The 26,025-nt window shown below is 49.7% G+C and overlaps 3 protein-coding genes across 10 annotated transcripts in view; 1 reads left to right on the forward strand and 2 right to left on the reverse strand.

The window, feature by feature from the left end:
* SH3GL1 (SH3 domain containing GRB2 like 1, endophilin A2) overlaps positions 1-7,927 on the reverse strand; it is a 30,771-nt gene extending 22,844 nt beyond the window's left edge. For 2 of the 5 annotated variants that reach the window (XM_072845233.1, XM_072845232.1), the window contains exon 1: positions 7,727-7,924. In XM_072845233.1, coding sequence (XP_072701334.1) covers positions 7,727-7,771 — 45 coding nt within the window. In that variant the 5' untranslated portion in view covers positions 7,772-7,924. Of the gene's footprint in view, positions 1-7,726 lie in introns of all 5 variants that reach the window. The other 3 variants (XM_072845236.1, XM_072845237.1, XM_072845234.1) reach the window with 3 other exon arrangements.
* Positions 1-26,025, reverse strand: part of HNRNPM (heterogeneous nuclear ribonucleoprotein M) — a 114,214-nt gene that overhangs the window by 81,943 nt on the left and 6,246 nt on the right. The window lies entirely within an intron of this gene.
* CHAF1A (chromatin assembly factor 1 subunit A) lies at positions 8,903-24,859 on the forward strand. 3 transcript variants are annotated; one of them, XM_072845817.1, is made up of 15 exons: positions 8,903-9,035; positions 9,818-9,868; positions 10,130-10,953; positions 13,564-13,620; positions 15,774-16,015; positions 16,604-16,664; positions 17,209-17,277; positions 17,699-17,922; positions 18,426-18,594; positions 18,802-18,882; positions 18,968-19,057; positions 19,290-19,551; positions 20,165-20,652; positions 22,945-23,038; positions 24,531-24,859. In XM_072845817.1, exons 2-15 carry the CDS (start codon positions 9,820-9,822, stop codon positions 24,626-24,628), a joined length of 2,808 nt encoding a protein of 935 aa, XP_072701918.1. In that variant the 5' UTR covers positions 8,903-9,035; positions 9,818-9,819; the 3' UTR covers positions 24,629-24,859. The 3 variants fall into 3 exon arrangements, with proteins under 3 accessions (XP_072701918.1, XP_072701917.1, XP_072701919.1); XM_072845816.1 differs by lacking the exon at positions 8,903-9,035 and adding an exon at positions 9,241-9,402; XM_072845818.1 differs by lacking the exons at positions 8,903-9,035; positions 13,564-13,620 and adding an exon at positions 9,241-9,402.

A 26,025-nucleotide genomic window follows, 5' to 3' on the forward strand; every position in this document is an offset into this window, starting at 1 on the left:
TTACAGACCCAAGACCTTCTGGATTACGGATTTATTTTATTTCTGGTCTTTTCTGTAAGTTCGGCATCCTGCTTGGGAACAGTGCAAACCAGCAGCCTTCTCCGGAAGGGACAGCAACATCGATGCAGGCTGCAGCAGGCTCAGGTCTTGTCATAACCCCTCACACCCCACTGCACACAAATTCCCCCCCCCCGAGGGGCTCCGAGCCCATCCATAGTTTTGATTTTTACGTTGGTATTTCTGCAGTCTCGGGCAGGAGGAGCTGCCCTGCTCCCAGCACGGGCTGCCGTCCCTCCAGTTTTACCACCCGGGGCTTGGATAGGGCTGCGAGCCCTGGCAAAAGGCACTGGCATATGTAGGGATGGGGGAGAGATGGAACAAAAAAAAAAAAGTGCTAAAGAAATGAATCAGCTTTTACAAGCCAGCCTGCCTGATCTCATCCTTGTTTTGCTCTTTCCCAGGAGGAAAGAACTGGCAGGGAGAAGAGGGAGGAAGGATTTCCTTCCACCGCACGCAGAAACCATCCCCCTCGGCACCGTCCACTTTCAATAGTTCACCCATAACCTGTGAAAACAGATAGTTAGATAAATAGATAATTTTAGACAGAAAGCCCTGAGGCAGGCAGGCAGGCATCACCACGCAGAGCGAGATGACGATGAGGAATCAGCGCTCCTAATGCCGCACGATCCGCCCCAGCCCTGAGTCACGTATCCTTCCTGCGTCCCAGATTCCCCCAGCTGCAAACGCAGGATAACACTTTCCCTCTCTGACATTAGAAACAAGGAGGGGAGTAAACGAAGCAGGGTGCGGAGAGCTGGAGTTTTCCACCTCTGTTTTCTGTCTTTGCCTTCCAAGAATCTGAGTTCTCGTTACTATTGGAGCCCAATGGCTGTGAAAGCAATCTTAAAAGGAAATAAAAAATGCCACATTAAAGTAACTGATGCAGAGACACAAGCCATCCCCTGCCTGCGACTCCAGACAGGCTGAACAATACTGAGAAAAGCTGAAAACAGCTCCGTTACGGGGCTGCTCAGCTCAGCTCCGACAACGATTAACCAGCCGAACAACGTCGCCGTGCCAGGCATTTCATCGACGACAAATCATGCAAGAAAAGGAGAGGGAGTTAATATGAAAATATTCTGCACGCAGTCATTTTAGCTAGACGTGACAGCAGGCATCTCTGCCAGTATTCAGTCATCATCATCATCACCTAGGCTAGAAGCGGCACGCGCTGAAGTCTAGTCCCCTTCACTCGGAGGTTTGCCGAAAGCAGAGTACGTGCGTCCTCCTCCGCTTTTTCACCTGCCGTACGTGGATCTGCAAACACACGCATCACCGAAACACCCATCTCCGGTGACAGCAAACTGCTCAGGGCTTCAGGGTGTCAGGCGAGGATGACGGCTACTGCCGAATACGACTCCCTCCCGGATGGACCCTGGCCGGCAAGCTGAGCAGGTGGGCCGTCACACTGCGCTTGAGCAAATCCGGCCTTCCTCCAGCCTCAGGAGCAGATAATATTGAAAGATAAACTAGGGAGGCTGCAGGCCACTCCAGCCCAGGTTAATATTAATAGAGCAAATACCAGGTGCTGTGGGAGGGGAGGTCAGGCTGGCAGGAATCAGCAAAACCCCTTGCCTCCCCGGTCCAAATTCCCATTTATAGATAAGGAACTTAGAGCCCGACACTGCCAACGGCCTCCCCCAGGCATTACCTGCTCACCATGCCGTTGCGGCACCCAGTCCTCATTCTGCCTTCGTCATCAAAGCGCAGCCACCGCTGCGGCAGAAAAGCCGAGGAGCGACCTGCTCCCAGCGCCTCCTCCTGCTCCTCGGACCCTGCCGCTGAGGGATGGGCTGACTTGCTTGCCAGTGGCACGGCACGGGCATGCAAAATTCACCGGAACAGCTCAAAAAGAACACGTGAACCCAAAATAGCACCTCAACCCCCCCCTCAGGTGCCCGGTTCCTCCATTGGCAGCTCTGGGTGCTCTCCTGGGTGCTCTCAGACACCAGCAAGCTCTTGCCCAGGATTTCACCCACGGACGGGGCAGGCAGCCCTGCCCAACTGCTGCCTGCACACGCTCGCACCTCTCGGCTCAGCTTTCTGGGAAAGCAGAAAAGCCACCGCACAGAGCGTTTCAGGTCCACTCTTGGCCTTACCAATTGCTGGAGGATTGAAGACAAGTCAGCATGAAGTTCTCATGCCACTGCGGAGCAGAGCCTGGCCTGTCTCAGGGGGCTGTGTCCCCACTTTAATGTCTCTGGGCACTGTCACTGTCCTAAGAGCTTCCACTCGCATCCACTGGCCAAAAAGCTGCAGAAGGTGAAGATCTAATAGATCTAGATGATCCTAGGATGATCCTAGGATCCTAGGATGATCCTAGATAGAAGGAATAAATTTTTTACGCTGAGGGTGGTGAGGCACTGGCCCAGGTTGCCCAGAGAGGTGGTGGATGCCCCATCCCTGGAAACATTCAAGGTCAGGTTGGACGGGGCTCTGAGCAACCTGCTCTGGTTGAAGATGGCCCTGCTCGTGGCAGGGGCGTTGGGCTAGGTGACCTTTAAAGGTCCCTTCCAACCCAAACCATCCTATGAGTCTATGATTTCTCAGCCGCTGCGATAACCTCCCTGCAGCATGGTCGGCAGCGGGAGCACGACCCTCTGCTCTCCCGGCTCCGCAGTTCCTCTCCGGTTTAAACCACCGTTCCTCTCACGGTTTAAACTCTGGCAGCGGCGAGTTGGAGCAAAAACGCGCAGATGAACTCGGGGTGTGTCAGTCTCCACCAGAGCGGGAGCAAGCTAGAGCTGGAGGGCAGGCACAATCAAAACCATCTGCAGCAAGACAGGGCACCGACAGACAAACTCCGGCCAGGGAAAGGGGCCTCGTGGGTTTGGTTTTCCATATGGAAGGTTATCCTGCACGCTGGGCTTCTCATTTCTCTTCCACTGGGAGATCCTGTGCTGCACAGCGCATCTGTGATGTCCCGAGAAACCCACCGCCCAGCCGCATACAGAGCAAAGGCTGCAAGCGGAAAGGCATCTCATGCCTACAAGAGAAAGCCCCGGAGAGCCATATGCTAGAAGGACTGATTTAACCTCAAAAAAAAAAAAAATAAAGGTAGCCGTTAAAAGGTATCATCTGGAAAAGGGAGGAAAAACCAAATTTGAAAGCACAGCACAAAGCCGCCGCAGAAAGAACCTCACCCAAAGAGAAAGAAAGGAAATCCCAATCCAGCACGAGCAAAAGCAAATGACCATGAAGGCCAAAAAAGAAAAAAAAAAAGGGGGAGAAACGCCATCCCTGCCCGCCAGCTGCGCTCTGTCCCCTGTCACCGAACGGCCCCTGTGCAGCACATCTAGGAGCGGATTCCTCTGCATCTGAGCAGATGCCATCGCGTCGCAGCACCTGGGCACCAAGCCGCAGGGAAGTAAGCTCTTAGGACTCATTAACAACCGGCCGGAAAGCGTACATCGCCGATGTACGGAGCTGGGGAACCACGTGGTCCTTCTGGGCTGAAATGGCTGTGGGAGCCTACAGAGCACATCCCGGGCTCTCGGGCCAGGCAGAAAGCAAGCGGTAGGTATTCACGTTCAAAAATATCTTTGGAAGTCTTGAGAGCAGTCACCAAACTCAGGAAAAAGCGTGCTCGTCAAGGGCTTGCTAGTTTTAATTGGCACTCACCTCTCCCCCTGTCAGAAAAATGGCTTTTGTACTTTGCATGTGGAGGAGGAGGTTGCTGGTCTGTGTCTCGGGCCAGGACTTGCCAGGCACAGCAGGGCATGAGCCACTGCTTGCCACCCCGGTTCCTAAGCCCAGGCAGGCCTAGCAGGGTTTAGGCTTGGACGACACAGGCTTTGGGAGCATGTTAATCCTGTTCAGGATGACAGCAGGACCCAGGGCTGAATACCAGGCTGGTTTAAAAAAAAAAAAAGCAATGCCTCCTTCCCTCGCTCACCCTCGCTTGGGCTGAGTCTGCTCCCCGAGCTGAACCGCTGGCGTACAAAACCACGTCTTGTGTCCCCAGAAGGGCCCTCTCTACCTGAAATGACAGTATTTGGCAAGCTCATTCTTGCTGCGCCTTGGTCACCTGCCGAGCCACGACTGCCCAGAGCAGAGCAGCCCGTCAGCCCTGCCTGGCAGAGAGGGACGCTCCCCGCATCCACGGGGCAGCAGATGAAGTAGCCGCACCGGGAGCCACGGTGACACCACACCGACGTGGGCTACAGATAAGGGCACCGCTCCCCGGAGTAAACCTGTCCCCAACGCGCAGGCTGTGCTGCTTCTCCTGCCTCCACGCTGTCAGGCAGTGTATAATCCCAGGTAGGACAGTCCTGCTGTCACAGAGGGAGGGGACGCTTTTACCACCACCGTATCACAACGGCATTGCCTCCACCCTAGGGCTTGTCCCTTCGAACCAGTGGCTGATAAACCTGCCGGTGCCAGGCAGGGCCGCTGCTCTATGTGCAAGTAGCGACGAACCCACTTACACTCAATAAGCACCAGATTTTCCCAGGAATGGCACAGGCAGGCGCCCTGCTTGCGCAGCCTGCCCTATCCAGTGGTGAACGGAAAGTTTTGCAGGCTTTTAGGACTTATACCGATCTGTATAAAAAGCAACTGGTGAGTATGAAGCCATTTCTACACCACAAGGTTCCTGCAAATTCCTGACTGGATGCTGACGGATCGAGGCCGGATGGTGCCGGGGATCAGCCGGTCTCACACCTGCAAGCAGGGGCTGCACCGGGACTTCCCACCCTGCTCCCAGCTCGCGACGCTGGAGCTCAAAGCTGCTGCTGTTGTTGTTTCTCCTTCCTTTTGCGGGAATGTTTTCTACAGCTTTTTTTTTTTTTTTAAAAGAACATTTTGCTGTGAACTAGCAAAACCTGTTCTGGACGCACACATAGAACTGCTCACCATCTGCAGCATTTACCAGCGTGACTTTTTTTTTTTTTTTTGCAGGATACTATCTCGGCTCTCTCTTGCGTGTGGGCGCCCGGCTGCCTCACCCAGGGAAGACGTGGGCCAGCAGGAATCAGACGGCAGAAGCCCACGAGCCAAGCCCTGCTCCCTCGGAGGCTGAACTGGCCCCCTTGTCGTGCGGGGAGGCAGGGGGGATCCCAAACCTGCCGCTCCAGCGGTGCCGAGGTCCTTGCAGACCTTGGTCCTGGCTCCATTTTCCTTCAATTAACAACAGACGTGGAACAAAACATAACATTTTAGGAAAGATCTTCCACATGTTTGGTTTTGGCAGCATCCAATAGCTTTAAGGGAGCCAAAAAATAACTAATCCTCCTCTCCTTCAGCCAAGGGGCAGCTGAGGAGTGGGACCGGTGGAGGGAAAGGGAAGGAGGGTGGAAAGGAAAGGGAGAGAAGGCAGAAAAATGGCTGAACTGGAACCAGTCACTTCCAGTTTCCAGATAAAGCATCTCCAAAACGTAGATACCTGTGTCCCCGTCACCGGGGCACTGCAAAGGGGGTGGCAGCGCCTCCGAAAGAGGACTGCGTCCCTCTTGTCCCTGCAAAGCGAGTCGCTTCACTGATACCGGCGGAAAACCTCACACCAAACCCGGCTTCTTCGGATTAAATCAGCGCCCAAAACCCTGCGGCAACGAGAGCCGCGAAAGAACTCACGATGGAGTCGCAAATACACAGGACGCAATTGCAAATACACCTTATCTCCCGATTTAACACACCACCCAGCGCAGCCTAAGCGCTCAAGTGAAGTACGTGCACGCGCGCACAAGAGGCGAGAGGGCCACCAAGTCTGCGCGTTGGGCTAGTTACTTCTCCCTGGACAGCTGCGCCAGGTTTAATTTTTCCACAAGCAGCCAAAATGGTTCCTTTTAAGAAAAAAAAAAGACACCTGTAACAAAAAAAAAAACCACCACCAAAGACCACATATGACTTCACTTTACAACAAATCCTCCCAATAAAGGTTTCATCAGGTGCTTTTAAAATGATGTTTTTAGACTTTAGAAACACGCTACTCCTGACTCATCGATGAGCTTTCACCTCTAATTGCCCTGCGACACCACCACGGCACATCCACGCCAGCAAAATCCTCCTACGCTGAGTTTTCACCATAACCTTTCCCCGTGGAAGTCGTAAAAACCCCCACGATGCAGGGGTTTGCGAGAAAGGGGGTGGGGGAATGACTGAAGGAATCCGTTCTTTTGCTTTGCTGTTTAAGCAAAATGCTTTTTTCGTAAACAGGGCCAAGAAAGGAGGCAACACACGTAGCAAACATACTTGAGCTGAGCTTAAAGGATTTTAAACTTTGTGCCTGGAAAACACGCTCTGATGGTAGATCTGTGCAAAATTCATCTTCAATTTAAAAAAAGGGCAGTAAAGCAGCGACTGGGGGAAGCAGAGGAGTATTTGCGATTCCAGAATGGTTCTAAAAATACATTAAAAAAAAAAAACCCCAACTGTTAATTTCAGCGGTGTTCGCGAGCAGCGGGAAGGATAACTCTGCTCGGGGGGATCGGGAACGGCCACCCCTCACGCGGAGGGCGAGGGAGAAGGTGTTTACGAACCCCGTTAGAAGCAGGCTCCCACGTCGGGGGGGGCGAGAGCTGCAGCCCCCCGAGCTGCGAGGAGCCACGCCTAACCACCTTGGCTTTAGGACGACATAAACTCACTGTTTACCGCCGGAGCAATCAATCACGGGATCAATTTTCACTTGGCTAAAAATTGCACATCTGACAAGTTCTTTCCGACGTCCCCCGTCCGTTTCCCGTGCGAGCCGGGGATCCGGGCTCTGTCGCCAACCCCAAAATCCCGCCGCCGGCTGCTCTGCCAGGAAGCGGGAGCTTCCCGAGGTTGGGCTGCAGCTGCCATCCGAGGTTGCCACCGAGGTTGCCACCGAGGTTAACAGGGCCGGTGACTCCCAGCTCCAACCTCGAACCCCGCAGGGCCACCGCCTTCCAGGGCCTTTCTCCTAAAATCCCGCTCGGCTTAGAAAGTCCGAGGACATCTTGGTTGTTGAGGTGCTTCACCGCCATCGCCCGCAAAGCCAGCACCGGGCTGGGGCTGAGCGGGCCGGATCCGTCCCCGTGCTGCGGACACGGACCGTTTTTGGGGAAGGTGGGCAGCACACCCCCACCACGACACCCACCCGGACACGGGGCACGGCCGGCACCCAAACCCCGGGACCCTCCGGTCCACAGTGGAGACGTTTCCCTGCTGGCGTCCCCCCAACAGCCCCGGTCCGGGGGTACGGGACCGGCCACGGGACCCCCCAGGCTCCCCCGAGGGTTTGGGGAGCATCCGAAGGAGCCACAGCGGGGACGGTGCAGAACCCCGCTCCGCTGGCAGCCGGCACCGGGTTGGTCCTGCCCCGCCGCGGCGGGGGGGGGGGACGGGGGACACCGAGCCCCGGGATGGCCAGGAGTCCCCGGGAGGGGAAAGCGGGGGCTGTCGGGGGGCAGCTGGAGAACCGGGCGCTGGCAGGGAGGTGCGAGACCGGGATAACGAGGGGTGCCGAGCTGGAACACCGGACATCGGCGAGGGGCCACCGGGCAGGGGTAGCGGGGGGCGATGCCCGGCGGACGCGGACGGGCACCGGACCGGGATAACGGCGGGTATCAGGCCACCACCGAGCCGGCCCGGGCAGGCGGCAACGGGAGGGGGGGTCACCGAGGCGGAGCAGCGGGCGCTGGTAAGGGAAGGTCAGCCGCCCCCGGGCCGCGGCGGCGGGAGGGGTGGCGGGTTCCCGGTGCCTCACCTGGCTCGCCTTGTAGAACTGCTTCTTCAGCCCCGCCACCGACATGCTGCCGCTTCTGCCGGCCGCCGAGGGACGCCTGGGGGCGGCGGGACGCCTCGGCACGCAGGAGCGGAGCGGAGCGGAGCAGAGCAGAGCCCAGCCCGGCCCGGCCGCTGCCGCCGCTTCCGCCGCCGCCGCCAGGAAGCGCCCGCCCCGCCCCGCCCCGCCCCCTGCCGGCCCGGCGGAGCGCCGCCACCGGCACCACCGAGAAGCGCGCCCGCGCCGGCCGGAGCGCCGCCTTGCCCGCCACGTGGTGCCGCCGCGCCCCCTGCCGGCGGGGCGATGCCGCCTCACGTTGCGACTGAGCCGCGGGGGTGGGGGGTGGGGGGGCGCGCTCTGTCGCGACAGCGACAGGTCCTGCCGAGTCCCGTCTCTCCACCGCAGTCATATCTTTCTCCTGCAAGCCGCCGCCCGGACAGTCGCGCTCGGGAGCGGGCCCGCAGGGCTGCCGCGCACCGCCCCGCGCTGGCCCTCCTCGCCGGCCGCTCTGGCTGTGCGGTGCCAGCGGCCCCTCGCGAAGGCGCCGGTGTCTCGGCTGCGTGTGACCGCCAGGAGCTCGCTCGGTGCCTGCGCGTGGGTGAAAAGCACCGTTGGCGGCTCTGCACCGCGGTGCAACGTAACTTTCCACAGGAAACGGGTACTCCCCGCCTGTGCAGAGACAGCCGGTCCTCAGACCCTCCGGTGTGGGGGCAAAGCGCCAAACCCGGGGGAACTCCGTCCCTGAGGAGAGGCGAGGGGCAAGGGGAGAGGCCGCAGCCGCGCCGCGGACAGAGCTGGGGACCCACAGCCCAAGAGGGCCCGGCCCCCACCCCTGCCGGGCTGAGGGGCCCAGCACCGCCTGAGCCAGGGCTGCAGGGAGGAGACAGCGTGTGGGACACGGGGACAGCCAGGCCCGGCCGGGAAAGGACGTGGGGCGGGCGCGGGGGGACAGCCAGTGCCTCCCCCGGCACCTGCCGTAGCACCGGGGAGGACATGGGGGCGACTACCACTCCCAGGGGGCCTCGCGCCGCCGCCGAACTACGACTCCCAGAATCCCTCGCGGCAGTCCTCTGCGCCGGCGCGCCGCAGCGGCGGTCGCTCATTGGCCGGCGGCGCTGCCGCCATTTCGCGCCCTGGCTCGGGCCCTTCGGTGGCGCAGCGCGGCGGGCGGCTCCGCCCCTCTGCCCGGTGCTGGGGAAAGGCTGCCCCGACCTCTCCGGAGCCGGCCCCGGGGCCGCACCGCCGCTGCCCCGGCTCCCGCCCGGCGAGCAGGCAAGCCTCGAGCGCAGGCGTAAGGACCCAGCGGCACCCCCTCGGCCCTCGCCCAGCTGTCCAATCAGAGCCTTCAGCGGGCAGGTTGACAGCCGCCGCCGCCAGTCAGCGACGGCCGTCGCACTAGCCAATCGGAAGGCCGCGGCGAGGCCGGGCGCCGAGCCTCCTTCCCACCCTCCTCGCGAGACGCGGGCGGGAGGGGGGCGGAGCGGGCGGAAGGGCGGGTCACGTGGGGCGCGCTCCGCCTATCAGCGCGGCGAGGCGCGGGGTCGCCCCGGCTCCCGCCAAATACGAGCGGGAGCCCCCGGGGCGGGACCGGACGGGCCGGGACGGGTCGGCCGCCGCCGCCGGAGGAGCGGCGGGAGCCGCGGCGCCCGCCGTGGCAGGTAGGGCCGACCTGGGGTGCGCGGCGGGGCCGGGGCGAGGTGTGTTTCCGGCGGCGGTTGGGCCGCGGGGTGCGCGGGGCCTTCCCGGGGTAACAAAGAGAGGCCCGGCAGCCGCCGCCGCGCCCCGGAACCAGGCCCGGGCCCGCCCCGCCGCCGCCTTCCTGCCCGACATCTTCTCCCTCGGCCTGGCCCCGGTGGGGGGCCCGGTGTCCGGCGGCCTGGGGCCCGGCGGGTGCGGAGATCCCCTCAGCCCGAGGGGTGCCGGCGGGGCTCGCCCTTTGTCCGGCCTCGCCGTGCCCGCGCTCCGCCCTGGGGAGAGCTGTCGGTCGCTGCCGTGGCTCGACTGTCTCGGGGAAGCAGGTAGCTCACCGGGAACGTCTCACGGGTGTTTATTTCTTATGTTTTTCCCTCACAGCCATGGAGTGCAGAGACAAAGCGGCTGTTCCTCCGCGGAAGCTCGTACAAGGTGAGGCTGCAGAGAGAGCGTCTGTCACCCGGTGTGGCTTTTGCGCGCTAAGAAGGTGTCAGACGTGATTCTGTGAAATATATTGGCTTTGCAGTAATAAACCGGCCCCAACTGACTAGTCTGTTTCAATTCTTGTACTTAAGAACTAATAAAATAACTTGATATTTGATTCCCCCCTTTGTCCCATCCTGTTCCCCCCTCCCTCCCCCCCCCCGGTGATTTGTATGATGTGACTAAAATAATAAAATGCTGTTGTTTCAGCTCGGTTGCCATTCAAGCGCTTGAATCCTGTACCAAAGGAAAAATACGATGCAGATTCAGAAGTCAAAAAAGTAAAGGGCTCGCAAAGTGGTTTTGGTCCAAGTAAGGATTCCTCCCTAGATACATCGCATGCGTCCCTGGACAATCTGGAAAATGACTGCCAGCTGGATTCAGATGTGAATTTTTCTCCAAAACTCGTTAACGGAAAGGGTCCGTTAGACCATTTTATACAGAAAAACACAAAAGATAACACAAACGAAACTGTAATTGTTATTGACCTGACAAAGAGCTCTAGCCATAGACTAAGCGATGACATAGACCATGTCAATTTTGATTCAAAAGCATCTTCATCCGTAGCTATAACTAACGGCACATTAGGAAAAGAGAGAAACCAGTTGAGTTGCCTGAATTCTGCTCAGAGTGGCCAAACGGATGATTCGATGGAGACTGATGCGCGGTGTGAAGGTGTAGCGAATAAAGATGAAGATTTGGTAGATGGGATCCAGTCGTGTTCTGAGTTAACAGGGTGTAACAACATGGAAAACACGAAGGTAAACCAGAGTGAACTGAAGCACGTCATCTTTGAGGGGAAGATGCCTGTAGTGCTCCTGGAGGATATTATGACTGCAAAATCTCCCCAAGTCGCTTCTCTGGATGGAAGCGTCACGTCAGAAAATGAGACCATGGAGTCGTCTCACGAAGGAGACTCTGGGCTTACCAACTCCTCGCTGAGCTCTCGCTCTGTGAGCTCGCCTGAGACGCAGCCTGCTGCAGAAACCAAGAGAAATACTAGTCCTTTAGCTGCCTCAACGCCTGTTAGGAAGGTTGGTCTCTTTTCTTGGGTTTTTTTAACAGCTGTTGTGTTGCAGATAGGTTGTATGGTTTCCTGTGCTTGTAGTGAAAAGGATGAATATGATATTCACAAAGATCATGAGAAGTGTATGGAACGTGGTGTTGATTTAAGAATAACATAACTGAATTATTGCCCTTTTGAATCTTCCTTTAAGTCCTGTAGCTAAAGGATTTAAACCTTGCCTGTTTTTGAGCTGCTGGCATATTTGCATTGTGTGAATGTAACTTTAAACTCTGTTACAGGTTCATTTTATTTTTTTTTTTTTGTGAACTGCTCATGAAGTGCATGCCCTGGGACTTAGCGTTCTGGTAATTGGGATAAGGACAGTGTTCAAAAGGAGTTTTGTCCATTGGGTGATGTTTTACAACCTTTATTCTATCCTTGATGAAGCTGCTGTAATTACTGTGAGAGGACGCTACCCCAGTACCTGTCAGTGCAGATACTTTTCAATCTCTGAATTTCTGCAGCTGTGGCGTAGGAAACACTTTAAGTTGAAACTACAGTGCATCAGTGGAACTGCAGATCTGTACGTGAAGGATGGAGAACGAGTCAGACGAGCCTCTGTCTCTCTGAACTGAGCGTACAGAGCTTGTGCTCTCAGCCATCTTGTTACGGGTACGGGGAGCTGCTTCGGGGAAAAGTCACCGCACGTACAGCGCTCCTGGGGATGTGCGATGCTGCTGGGCAGCGAAGGCTGGAGCACAGGAGGGACCACCTCGAAATTAGCTCTGTATGAGCAGGTCGGTTGTGATCTTGGTTCCAGTTTAATACCTCCGCTCCAGCGAGAGACCCTAAAACGTTGTGATTTTTGGTGCTGTATTGAAGGGGAAGCTTCGAAGGACAACAGTCTCTGTGCAGGTGGCTGAAACATTCACGTGGTTCAAATGCCTGTTCGCTGCTCAACCATTTTTGGGAACAGATGAGTGGAGGGGTAAAGTGGGGGTTTCTCTGGGGGGACACAGTCGCCCGCAGTGAAACCTGTGAAGCAGAACAGTCCTGGTGAATGTGCTTGGGTACTGTAGCTAAGCCTCGCCTACGCTTAGGCTGGACTATCTGACTGGTGCATTCGTTTGCTCAACTACATTATTAGAGGGGAAGATGAGGAAGGTATTGAGGGGTGGGCCGATGTTGTGCTGCCAGAGGTGGAGGATTGAGACTATGGCTCAGGTAGATGAGGGTGAAGGGGTGGAGCAGCTGGTAACCTTCCTGCTTACGCCATCTTGAGCCTTTTAAGAAAGACTTTCACCAACTATCCCCCTGAGGTTTAAGGAGAGACTGTCCCACAGGTGAGGAAAAACCTCACTGGCCTGGAAGAGGTATGGATGAGTTAGCTGGGGCTTGGAGCTCACGTTGTGACAGGTCTTCCATGTCTTCTACTACGTGCTTGTCAAGGAATGATCAATTTTTATACTGTTAAAACTTGCAGTCTTTCACCTCTAAAATAAATACATAAGCTCAAGCAGGCATGAAGTATTTCTGGTGTAGCAGAGCAAACAAAAAAAATACTTGACTCCTGAGGTAATACGATAACACAAACAAGTTATTGGTTTCCCGTGGCGTGAAGTAAGGTAGGAACAGCTCACGTGCTGCTTGCCAAAATGGGAACTCTGCACCTCGACATGTACTGTTGTCTGTCCTGGCGTGTTTGTTTTCCTAGGTGGAAACAGCTCTGATAAACTAAAGCTCCCAATTGAAAGAACTCTTATTTTGTGTCGGATAAATACAGAATCTCCTGATACAGCTTTGCACTGTGTAAACTAAATGTCTGTGAGTACAGAAAATAGAGCAGTTGGTCTGTGTTAGTCTATTAATCACAGGGATGAACGTGGTACCTTACACTGCGAATGGCGGGAGAAGGAAGAGTGAGATACAAGAAACTGAGCCATAGTATGCTGAAATATTGACGAATGAAGCCTTTGACCAGTCTATGAATGATGCTCTTAAACATAAAATACCTTTTTTCCCCTATAAATAACAGCTTTAAGAGAAACGAGAAGCGTGACCTGTTGGGAACTTAGGGTTGATACGCTGATACTAGTGGAAGAGCAAGAGGGCTATGATTACAAGAAGAAACAGTGTTAAGATACGGATAACAGTCCTTGTATGCAGGAAATTGTATCTAAATACCATAGCAAGAGTAAGTGGCAGGATGCAAAAAAAAATGTCAACTCGAGGGAAGTGACTTTGCTATAATTAAATGTCCTCTGTTGTGCTGCTGTGATTTGGAGCAGCTCTAGCTTCTGTTTGTTTTTCTGCACATGATATTCCCTTGCAAATGATACTTTAGAACTGAGTAGACGAGAGGGATTTGTTTATGCAAAACTTAGTAACACGAGGACTTAATGTAAACTGAAGCATTTAGATGTATTCAGGCTTAAATGGAAATCAGGGAGATTAGATATGCTTGAACTGTATTCTTATACCCTATACTGAAGGAATACTTAAGTTGCTGAATATACTCATCTGCAAGAACAATGTTAATATAATTCAGACAAAGCTTGCTGTTCTTTTAGTAAGAGTTCTAGTGCCTCGTGGAGAGGGAATGATGTAGATCTCTAAAACTTGCATTTTGTAATTCCAGGTATCTCAGAAATTCCACAAAAGTTCGGCAGAGAAGGAGAAGCTGAGATTGCAAAGAGTAAGGCATTTTCACTGACATAGAAAGTTAACCTGCTGTGCTTTTGCATTGAATAGTAAGCAAAGCCCTTTGCGTTTCATCTTAGTCCATTTAGAACATCTCTTTTCCTGGTTTTCCTCACTGATGAATATGGAAGAATCTTAATGCATGCAGTTAAAGTACTTGGCTTGTTCCAAAGCTTCTTAATGCATATGTAATGAAGTGTGGGTGGCCTGCACTGCATTTCTGTGCACTTTGGTAAGAGATTAAGAAACTGTAAATGTTGCTGACTGCTTGTCAAAATGCTTTCGAGAATTTTTTTTTCAAACCCTTCCTGAGAGGGTAGGTGCAGCCTGCTAAGTGGACAGATACAAGTGAAATCTTCAAGAGCCTTCTATTTAAGGCTGGTTCCTGCTTTGTCGTTCTCACCCTTCCCCCTTTTAAGCCCCAAAATGTAGGGTCTGTCCTTCATTAATAAGTGAGGCAAATGGGCCACTGTGTTTATGGCTTCCTGAAGAACCTGTTGGATGTTGCTGGAAGCGCTCAAGCTGCGGCCTCTCTTTGCTTGAATGCAGCTAGTCGGCAAAGTCTGTTCCGTAACAAAACGGCGGTGCAATAATTTTGCTGTCCATTCTGCTTTCAGTCATAAAATGCTAAATATAAAAGAGGCTGATGGATCACATGGAGCTCTCGAACAGTCAGTGCTGTATGAGTGGGCTTTGCCTGCTGGAAAACTGGGTGTTATTTTAACTGCAGTTGGGAAGGCCTGTGCTTATGAATTCTTATTGTGTTTCTTAGTAACTAGTTTATAAAGTTGGTAGGGGACTGTTGTGTGTTTTATATAAGCTATATGTGGTTGAGCCTGCTCCTGAGATGCTTGCTTTTTACAGTGCCCTGTATAGCAGTCCAATCTGTTGTGTTCTTCCGTTCTATAAGTATGTTAAAGATAGCAGTAATGTGAGGGAGAGATGAGAATGGAAGCCTTATTATGCTAAAAATTAAATAGACCCGCCAATCTTGCTGTTAACTTCACACCATTTTCCAAACTACCTAGTAGACTTTCACTGATTACCATGACTCGGTTCTGACAATATTGGTTTTTTTTACCATTGGCACCATTTTGTGTGTTGGTTGCCTTCTGCAGTTATTTGTACATTGTGACACTCTTCAGTAAGTCTTTGATGTTGCCAAGAAGAGATGTGAAATAAATAAAACGAAACTGAAAATACACAGTGAGGATATTTGTGTGTCTGAGCACAGACACATCCTGCTTTCCTGGTGAAGTCACCGATGCCTACAGCGTAGGCAAGCTATGTTTCTTGAATTTGTTGTTTTTTAGTAAGCGTTCCACATTCTCCTCTATGTGTCAGTAGATCCATAATGAGAATTTCGGTTGCCTTGGGAGGAAATACTGTGAACAGCAACACCTTCAATGTAATCTTTCTCCCCATTGTTCCCATAGTGCCCCTTAAGCTTAGAGCGCCTGGTGTTGTATGATTATCTAACATGGACTAACACAAGTGACAATTTTTTTGCGAGCTTCAGGTCTTAAAAAGCAGGTGCACAATCCATCGTTTGGAGACTCTCATTACTGCCTGACATAGTGAAAAACATCATCAGAAAATCCTTCTGGGTTTATAATGCACTATCGGATCAAATTCCCTTTTCAAACTTATACCCTGGCAGCCCTACATTGATATAAAAGGATGAAAGCTTAGCTCATGAGGTGTGTATTTCCAAAGAAAGTATTTTGGAAACAATCTGAAATCTTCTATTAAATTAAAATTTTTTTTTTAAAATTCCCATATAATTTTCCATAATGCTACACTGGTAATGAAGATGACTCAAATATAAAGCAAGTAGAATACAAAGCTTTCCTGGATGCTTAGAAAATGGAAACGCCTCCATTTGTTAGGAGAAAAGAACAATTAATGCCTTCAGAGAGGCAGTACAAGGTAGCTCAGCTGACTGAGGCAACAGGTAGCTGCGGTTAGTAACCATGTGTCCTGGGATAGCTAGAAACGATGCTGCAGGTCAGGCACTGGGTGGGTGCAAGAATCTACTCCAGGTTCTCAGCTGAAGAACTAAAGCCCCTCTCTTACTCAGGTTTTTATGCCAGCAGCGATTACTGTGTACAAAAAGACAGTGTGCTTAATGGCTTGTTTCTGAACCAGGATCAGGAGCGTGCAGACAAGCTGCAGAAGCTGCAAGCAGAAAGGGAAGAAAAGGGAAGGCTGAAAGAAGAAGCAAAAGCCGCAAAAGAGCGAGCCAAGGAGGAGGCGAAGAAGAAGAAAGAAGAGGAGAAAGAGTTGAAAGAGAAAGAAAGGAGAGAAAAGAAAGAAAAAGAAGAAAAGGAAAAAGCTGAGAAGCTGAGAGTGAAGGAGGAGAAACGCAAGGAGAGGCAGGAAGCTTTAGAGTAAGTGGCTTGGTTTCTGCAGGTCCTGGGGAGTAACATGTAGTGATGTGAGCACCCTTCCAAACCCACCTTAACCGTCCCTTCTAGAGGCTATACTGGTCAAACAGCCTGTGCCTCTATCACAGGATATATTTTAAATGCTTGAAAGACTGTGTACACCAGACCCGAGTCTCAGCATACTTTTTGCTTGCAGGCTGACCTGGGCTTGTGATTTGAAATGGCTGAAAAGAGCTGTCATGCTCCACTGAGTTTTCCCTTCATGACTAGTCTTGCTTGTACTTTTGCAATTTGCTGGCACTGGTGCCCTGTCTGTTGAGGAAGTTGCTTGTAACTCCATAATACCATAAACACCCTTTCCTGGTATTGAGGGAAAATTGAAGCAGCCTAGCTACTTGGTGGCTAAAACAATATTTGCTCTAGGAGGAATTAAGAGTCTTCTGTAGGCTTAACCAAGTATGGTCCTTGACTGAATTATCTTCTTGCTTAGCATGATAGGGTCTTAGTCAAGGTCTGGGGCTTCTCGGCTCTTCCTCAGTGCAAATAAACACTTCATGATTTGCAACAATTAACATGGACTTTATATTAAAGGGCAAAACTCGAGGAGAAGAGAAAGAAAGAAGAGGAGAAACGGTTAAGAGAGGAGGAAAAGGTAAATGCTTTCTCTAGCTTGTCTCTAAATTCTACTGCTACGGTGAAATGATGTTAGTGGGCTCCCTGGCACCCTGCCGACGGCTGCTGAGCCATTCAGAGCGGGGCTTCCGCAGCTACTGTGGTTCTCCAGGCAGCGTACCCTGCCTTGGTGCCCCTCTCAAGGTCATGCCACTTGGGAGTGAGCATGTCCATTTGGGATGCAGCCTGTCCAACCTGATCTGGTGGTGCTGTATTGTGCAGGTTTCTTGTCTGTGACTTTCATACGTGTTGGTGTCTTTGCTTTTACCTGTTAAAGGCTTTTCTGCATTTGTTTTTTCAATGCCCATGAGTGAACTCTATCCTTTGTCCTAGCAATGACACTGGAATCCACATAGGTGTGTTAGGGAAGACAATTTTCTGTTGAGTTACAGGAGCTGGTAGATAACTGAACTTTGCTTTGTACCGTACTAGATTTGAAGTTGGGTCATGCATGAGCTCACCTTGAATTATAAGGCCTTGTCCCACCTTTGTGTTTCTAACTGGAATTTTGATTCTGATTTCAGCGTATTAATGCACAGAAAGCAGAAATTACAAGGTTCTTCCAGAAACCAAAGACTCCACAGGCACCGAAGGTGAGATATTGCTATTCCCGTGTTTTGTTGGTCTTTCATTAGTTGTGTTCTAATGAAGACACTGATTTCCTTCTGATCTTTCCTTTAGAGTTTCTTAGGTGGGCAAAGCATTAGTATTTCTTACTTCCTAATTTCAAAAGTGTAAAGGATTTTTTAAAAAAGTCTGTGGCCAGAGCAGAGACTACAAAAGAAGTCTGTAGTTGCTTTAAGTAAAAATCTCAGCTCTGTCTTCTGCTGTGTTGGCTGTAAAGACCTAGATTCCCTTGAGAAGATCTCCTGGAGTCTCAGATAGGAAGGGCTTAACCTAAATCTTCACTCAAACATCAGTACCTGGTATTGAGGTTTGTTGTATGTCTTGAATGTGTTAGTACTGCAGTTTCTCAGGTGTTCAGACCCTAACGATCCTCACTTAATATTTCAGATTCTTGCTGGCTCTTGTGGAAAGTTTGCTCCTTTTGAAATTAAAGAGAACATGGTCTTAGCTCCCCTCTGTCGTATTGCCCTGGATCCAGACTACTTAGAACAGCTGGATAAACTCCTGCATGCACAGAATAGTGAAGTCTCTTTCTTGAGGGATCTAAAGTGTCGTAAACCACGTAAAACTGGACCTACTTTTGTCAATAACAGTGCCGACATAGTAAACAGGTTAGTCTGTGTTTTGGGGGTTTTCTTCAGTTTTTTTTATATAACAAACTGCAGAATGGTTTTGAGGTAGTCTTATTCTAATATAGCAGATGATGGAACGATGAAGCTTTTCTTTGAATACTCATTTTCTATGAGAATTGTTGCCAGGGGGAGCAGTGTGTTACGCTGTAGATTTCCTTCATTCCATACAATGCTTCTCAAATCCTTCCCTGCAGGAAATCTTGCGCTTCAGGCAGCTGCCTTTCAGCACTGGACGCTACTGGCCCTTAGTGGTATTCATCTTTGGTAGTTTTAAAAAGTACACATACCGATAGCTAAAACAGAGGTGCTGTTAAGGAGGGAGGTGGCTTGTCTGGACCTTGCAAGCGAATTGGGAGTGCCTGTTCTAATGAACTTAAGCTCTGGGTTGGTATTGTGGCTGAACCGAAGTTTTCTGTAAGATGTTTTCTTGAGCAGCAGGGGAGTGCTCTGTGAGTACTGAGGATGGTCTCTTGTTTTAACAGTGACGTGGTGGTAGTGGATAACTGCAAAACAGATGCTGTTCCTGAAAGGGGGAAATTTGGTAGAATGAAACTTCTGCAGTTTTGTGAGAATCACCGTCCTGCATACTGGGGCACATGGAACAAGAAAACCACCGTGATCCGTCCCAGGAATCCTTGGTCAAAGGACAGTGTAAGCACCTCACAGGCAGTGTAGTTGGATTCTTTTCTTTCTTTGTGCTCTTGAAGTGAATGTGTGGTTGGCCAAGTTCGCCTGTTCTCTGGCATTTCTGATCCACTTGCATGTTCCCTCTCGCTACTGAGTTTTGAGACCCTGAATGGGGTCTGGCATCGTGCTCTCAAATTATTTACAGAAATGGCATGTTGGCATTTCTTCTAGAAACTACTGGACTACGAAGTGGATAGTGATGAAGAATGGGAAGAGGAGGAACCTGGAGAAAGTCTCTCCCATAGTGAAGGGGTAAGGATTTCACATGCTGAAAAATAGCTTTCTGAACCAATTGCACTTGTCAGTGTAATTTCTAATAAGCAGAGCTTATTTTTAGGATGATGAAGAGGAGGGAGAGGATGAAGATGATGACGATGGGTTTTTTGTACCCCATGGGTACCTATCTGAAGATGAAGGAGTGACGGAAGTAAGTGAACTGGGTGTCACTGGATTTCCATCCGTGTTTCCAATGAATCGTGTAATAAATATTGGCAGAGGAAGAAAGCGCGTAGTCTTGGCAGTGATGTAACTCATCTCAGATCTGCATGGTTCAGCAGCAGACTTCTGTAGCTCAGGGAACATGGTAAAAAGCTGAGTTTAAAAAGCTTTTGTTTTTCCTGGAATGGATGTATCGAGTTCTTTCTCACCTGTGGCTTTAGGAGTGCGATCCAGAGAATCACAAGGTTCGTCAAAAGCTGAAAGCAAAGGAGTGGGATGAACTGATGGCCAAGGGGAAGAGGTTCCATGTTCTACAGCCTGTGAAAATTGGCTGCGTCTGGGAAAGTGCAGAAAATGACAGTGGCACAAATGCAGACCTAAAGGTTCTCCAGCAGTTCACAGTGTGTATCCTGGATTCACCTGTTGCAGAGGAAGAACAGCAGATACAGAAATGTAGCAAAAAAAGAGCAAAGGATCAGCAAAGTAAGACCTAAAGGGCTAAATAGTTGTACTTATGCACTGTTGTACTCTGCTTTGGAGAGAACAGATTTTTGTATTGAGTGTCAAATTCGGAATGACCTGTTTATGACAAGTGTGAAATCCAAGGAATCTCTATGTTGAGTTCTTGGAAAGGAGTTTTCCAGCATTGTCTCTGGTACGGCCTTAGTTACACTCTCCAAAAACTTGGTCTAGATAATCTAGGAAATAAAGCAAACAAGACTTCACTAGACTGAGATTTAGGACTGTTTACTGGAAGTGCTTGAGCCCATTGACAGGTTTATTGTTCAGGGGGAGAGGATTTAGTTCGTGTGAAAGGTTTCAGTACTGAGTATCTCCTGTACCTGATAACACAAGGATGTGAATGCACACAAATGCTAGAACAGGGGTTGAAGCTTTCACTTCAGGTGTCATTATTATTGGGGGTGACTCTTCTACATCAAATTTAGCTCCTGTTACAATCTCATATCTAAAATTGATCTCAGCTTATTTGTCGTCTTTGTGGAGCATGTGTATTGATAGGTTATGTCAGCCTGTCTTTTCTCAACCTTTAAACAGTTCTTCCCCAGAACCTTTGTGCATCTTTTTTTCTCTGCAGTCCTCGGCCAGCTTCTGCCGCTGCTGCATGGCAACGTGAACGGGAGCAAAGTGATCATCCAGGAATTCCAGGAGTGCTGCCGGCAAGGACTGTTCAGTGATGTGACTGCAGCTGCCGACTGTAGTGACACAAGCCCTGCGAGCCCCCACACCTCCCGGCCGCAGACGCCTGTTGGCGAGGACAGCGGTGTCCCTTCCAAAGCCAGGCTAAAGCGAATCATTTCTGAGAACTCTGTGTACGAGAAAAGACCTGAATATAGGATGTGCTGGTACGTCCACTCGGAGGTGCTGAAGAGTTTTGATCAAGAGCATCTCCCTGTCCCTTGTCAATGGAACTACGTCACGCAAGTCCCTTCTTCAGGGAAGGAGGAGGGTGGCAGCGTGCCAGGCATGGCTGTCCTGCAGACCACCCCCATGTCGGTAAAGCGGAAGTCCACCGGAAGCATGTCCATCACTAAATTCATGAAGAGGCCTCGGGATGCTGAACAGGTGAGTTCCTTTCGTGGTGCTCTTCCCGAGTAAAGAATGACAGGAATGTAGGCGTGCGTCTTCAGTAGGCACGCGTCCTCACGTGCCTCCAGATTGGCCTAGATCTGCCACGGGCAGAGTCAAAATACTAAGCTACAGATCTTCGTACAAAAAGACCCTTTTTGTGGGGAAAGGAGTGAAATTATGTGACTCTAAAGAGATGGGTTTCTTTTGTGTCTCTCCAGCTTGGACTGTCTGTTCCATTTGAAATGTTGCTCTCCTGCTGTTCTTCCATTTTCTGCTATTTGGCAGTGATTGCATCCAAGCTGTGAATAGTTTCTGAGTGTCTGCTTGGCCTTGGTTTTACAGCTGTATATAATTTGTATGCAGGTTTTTATGTGTGTGTATGGCTGCCAGATGTATAGCCTGAGCTGGTGACTTACATCAGTTGCATGTGTACTGATTAAATGTGGTTCGTAAGTGCTGCAACTCAGCCCGTAATAGTCTGTAAAGTCTCCGGCTTATGCTGTCATACATAAAGCTGAATTTCAAGAGCTGGCTTTTAAAAAAAAAAAAAAGGTAATTCATAGGAACAAAATGAGATGGATTTGGAGTAGTTGCTACTCCAGCTCTGAGCTTTGCTGTGGTCTTCCTGTTGTTCGCTTCTGCTTTTCAGGGTAACCACAGGTAGTATTAAGAGCTTAATCATCCAAAAGGATGACTGAAAAGTCTGTGATCGGTGCTTTAGCTGTGTGAAGCTGTTGTGCATTTAAGACAGTAAGGTTTTAGGTCCTGAAGCTTGGTGTTATCAACTGTTTGCCTCCAAACCTACAGGTAGGACAGGTTTGCACTGGCAGTGGATTTATTCCTCATCCTCTGTGGACAAGGGGGTGAGGAAGGAAGCCACAGACAAGGCTTTTTATGCTTTTCCTTCCCACTTTATTCTTGGCTTCTTTGGCTTTTCTACTGAAAAAGCTCTGCATTCAAGTATTGATAGGGATCGGAGACTTGTGAGAAGCTGTTCAGCCCCCAAACTCCATCTGCTTGGGTTTTTTCTTGTACGCTAAATAAAGGCAGAGATAAACATCTCTGCTTGGCACCCACTGGAAACTCTGCTTATAACCGACTGCTTGAGCAGAAATAGTGAAACAAAGCCTTTTAGTAGAATTACATCACCAGCCTGAATGCTTCAAAGCTCTCAAAAGCATCTTAAAGCTGCCCTTGTGAAGTGTGGTGCTGTGCAGCTCAGAGCAAAGGTGTCAGAGTCCTGAAAGCCTTTCATGCCTGACGTCTAAATCAGCACTGCTCAGGTATTGAGATCCCATCCTTCCTGTCAAGCGAGGCTGGAGCTTGGGCAGGGCCTAGGAACGATCGGTAGGTCAAGGCTGCCAGGTTCTCTACCCCTGGCACGTGTTACTCTGCCATGAAGCTCACGCCAAGACTTGTGTAAGTAAAGGTGCTCTTACATAAACTGTGGAGAGAGAAGAACTTGGTATTGAAGTGGGCAGTACCTGCACATGTGTAGGAGGGGAATACTTAATCTGAGAACTGTGACTTTAATGGAAGATGTAAATTTAAGTTTGTTTTTTTCTCTTGGAATAGCTTGTAGGGGGTGTGGACCACGTTCTAGGTCTGAGATTTTCATTCCACAGTTCCAGTTGGGGGTGGACGACACCAAAACCACTTGCAGCTGTTCAATGCTGGGCAACTTCAGTTTCTATCATTCCTTGTATTCATTTTCTTGATTCAAAATGAGTAGTTTGTGCTGCTCCCATGGCAGAAAATAGGGTCACCAAGGGAAGAACTGTCACCCCTCCCTGAAGAAAAGCTAATTGGCAAAGATGAGGAGAAAATGGGGGGAGAACGTGCTTCAAACTTGACAAGCAAATGTCATTTTCCATCTTCAGAAGGAAGAAAGCATCCAAAATAATGAGCAGAGGGGGGAGAGATTTCCCTTCCAAAAAAACCCAACAAAACTGAGTCAGATATCAATTAAGGTTTGAACTGACTTTTCGATGTGTAGGCTGTTCATTGCATTGTGTAATAGCGAAACATCTTGGAGCAGAAGCTTGGCATGCTTCCTGCTGTACGTGCCATTGCAGATGAGGCCTTTTATCAAAAGTCAGTATCTGTTGAAGCCAGGGGTTGCTTATTTTTCTTCCCTACAAATACGCCCAACTGATCAGACTGTGCTGAGAGTCCTAATCGTGAGGAGTGCCCACGGTGGTCCTTCACAGCACTGGCTGTGCTTGGTCTTGCACGTTAGCACTGTCAGCTTACTGACAGGCGGCTGGTACCTTTTTTTTCCTTAAGGCTGAAGCTGTGGAGATGGATGGATTTCAGGCTGACACGGAGGAAGATGAGGAAGATGATGACTGCATGATTGTGGATATACAGCCAGGCAAAGGTGGGAAGATAAATTGATAGCAGTCTCTTGGCAGACGCTCGCTCCCACAAGGCAGAGTACAACAGAGTGGGAACGGCGAGTGGCTAAACCTGTTGCAGTTTTTCTGCCACTTTTTTCCCTAAGCCTTGTGCTCTTCTCTCTAGATGTTTTATTCTAGGTACTTCTCTGCTTTTTATGTTTTATTCTAGATGCTTCTTTGCTATTTATGGTTTCCTCTAACCTGCTCTTGCCTCTTCTTCCCTCCTCCCTCCAATCAACTAAATAGTGCAGAGCGCTTGTCACTAGCATTTGGCTGCCAGTGTTACCATTTTTTCTTTTTTGCTGGTAAGAAAAGTGAACGTTGGGGTCAGTATCAGCAGATCCACTAACTATTAGTAAATGCTGCTGAGCAGGGCTGGGCTCTGGCGTGTGCATACTTGTGTTCAGAGCCCTTCCAGGACTGACAAGGCCTGGACCGTAACTCCCCTCTGCTGCCTTCTTGAAGTCTTAGATGCATGCTGAATTGTCTGTTCTGAAGGAAATAACATCAGATAACCACCAAGCTCTCAGATGTGTGACAGGTGAGGGCTCTGATCAACACTTTGCTCTAGAATCTAAGCAGTTGCTTATATTTGTGTCCCAGTTATCCCTTGGAAAAGGACTTTCAAAGCTCCACTGCTATAGTGTATCCTTTCAGGCTACGGATTCAGAAACAGTGGGATGAGGATGTGGAGTGGCTCCTTTCATCTCAGTGAGGTTTTAACTATACGTACTTGATCATACAGATGAATGACTTAACACCAACCACATGATGTGCATTCAGCTCCTCTAAACCGCTTTCAAAACCTCCGAGCCCTTTCTTACCGCTTTCACAATAGAGCTCTTTCACAATGCTACTGGCAAAACCTGAATTAAGGAAAGTGGGCTTTTTGTGTTGGGCAGCTCCTCTAATTGATAAGGGCTCGTGCATATTCCCGAAGCCTTATTCTATAGAGTGTTTGACCCATTCTAGACATATCTGGGTTCTCCTTTCTATCTCAGCTGGTGCTACGTTCCTCTTCTCGCCTTCCGTAACAGACAATATAACTGTTTGACAAGAAGCTTTGCATTTAATCTTAAGCTGCTTTTGCTTATTACAAGACTGCAGTGAGATGAAAGCCTTGCTTCAGGTTTGTAACCTCTTGTTCTGAGGACGGGGATGCTATTCAGTAGCTTGCCTTCCTCAGGCTTTGTTGACACACATGCAGCTATATTTGTTTAACTCTGCCCAAGTCTAAAGCACTGAAAAGATTTCAAAGATCCATTTTACGGTTGAAGTAACTTTATTCTGGATCGATGTTAACCCAATATTAAAACCAGTTTTTAAATAGTATTGAAAAGGAGACTTGCAACAGATACGGGCAGACAAGCTAAGACAGATAAAGCATACAGTAGTCAAATTCTACTAGATTAATGAAGATATTTAAAAAAGAAACAAAAAAAACCCCAAACCAACACATTTTCTATTTTGCAGATTCTACAATGGCAGTTACTGAAACAGCCTCAGAATCCAGTGGCACAAGAGCCACTCACCAGGACACCAGCATGGTCAGCCCATCTAATACAGTTTGAGACTTAAATGCCTACTAACTTCTCTGTATGTATGTAGAATGAGTTAGAAAATTTTAAACCTTGCGTATCTTTGAACAAGATACTTGAAAGTATTCCATATTTCTTGTAAAGAGAAGACAGCACTTTGTTCTGCTTCAGACCAGATGGAAGCTTAAATTTTTAGTTCTAGTTTTTAGCTTAAAAAATACTGCATATTAATCTGTCCTTAATAAAGCATTATTGAAATTTTGATACTTCTTTGTAATGGAAGGTATCTTAAGTTATCTCTAAAACTAGTTGGAGGGATTTTGAAATAAGCTTATTGTGATGCCACTGGGGGGGAATTACTCTGTTCATAATGTTGTATAGCATGGCCTTGGGTATAAATGATGTACAATTATATTTGAATTTATGCTATCTATATCATCCTGTTTGTGGTCTTACTTGCTACAGAGAACAGCAGCAGGGCTTTACCTTTGGAAAAGAAAAAGAAATGCACCTTGTTTCTCCTACTTTGGGATAGGCCAGTATTAATTACATATCGGGGTGGATTATCTGTCTCCTGTACACATTGCTACAATAGAAGCTGTATATGTAAAAGCTGGTCTCTACCCCACAGGAAAACTTTAAGATTGAAGTATAAAGGACTGAACTAGCATCAAACTTGTTTACGTATGTAACAAACTTGCTGGGGCTTTTAACTTTTATATGGGTTGTGAGTTGATGAATTAGTTCCCTAAAATACTGGCTGTAGTTTGAAGCTTAATCTCTCACTGGTGGGCAGCATAAATAGCTGTTGCCTGTTGTCAGTCTCCTGGTCTGTCCCCTCTTCTGTCTGCAGGTGCCATGAAGTGAAAAGGTGAGTGAGTAATGCCACAGCTGCACCAGTAACACCAGTGCTAGCCCCAGCACTGACTGGAGCTCATCTGCATTTCAGACCTTTAAGAGCAACACAATTCAAATAACTTTGAACAGAACTGAATCTTTAAATATTGCATTTAATCAGACTAAGCATAATTTTATCTAAATATATTCTCTCCAATAGGAGTTATAGTGCACACAGAAGCAAAAGGAAAAGCTGAGTTCTAAGCCCAGCCTGATATCCAGGCTCAATTGATTGGTAATCCAGCCTAGTACTAGCACCTAATCCCTCCTCCAAGGGAGGAGAGTGGTGCTTCATCATGGTCTTGGAAACACCTCCAGCAGTCACTGCTAGAACTTGGTTCTTAAAGCCATTCAGAGCAGTCCTCTAAGTGTCTTACTGGGCAACACCACCTTAGTGTATGGCTACTGGAGCTGTGGAGGTGACCGCAAGGTTGGTGTGACATGGCAGAATCTAGACTCCCACTCTGCAGAGCTAAAATCAAAGTCATTTCTGAGGTCACACAGCTGGAAGCTCCAACAGTCTGTATGGGGAA

This window comes from Ciconia boyciana, chromosome 24 (assembly GCF_034638445.1).
Source record: "Ciconia boyciana chromosome 24, ASM3463844v1, whole genome shotgun sequence".
In the NCBI taxonomy this organism is placed as follows: Eukaryota; Metazoa; Chordata; class Aves; order Ciconiiformes; family Ciconiidae; genus Ciconia; species Ciconia boyciana.

What these genes read in the sequence shown, in the direction of transcription:
- CHAF1A (XM_072845817.1), top strand. Translation starts at nt 9,820, where the DNA reads ATGGAGTGCAGAGACAAAGCGGCTGTTCCTCCGCGGAAGCTCGTACAA. An exon ending in CCTCAACGCCTGTTAGGAAG is followed by an intron (nt 10,954 to 13,563) that starts GTTGGTCTCTTT and finishes TTGTAATTCCAG; the next exon opens with GTATCTCAGAAATTCCACAA. An exon ending in AGACTCCACAGGCACCGAAG is followed by an intron (nt 17,278 to 17,698) that starts GTGAGATATTGC and finishes TTAATATTTCAG; the next exon opens with ATTCTTGCTGGCTCTTGTGG.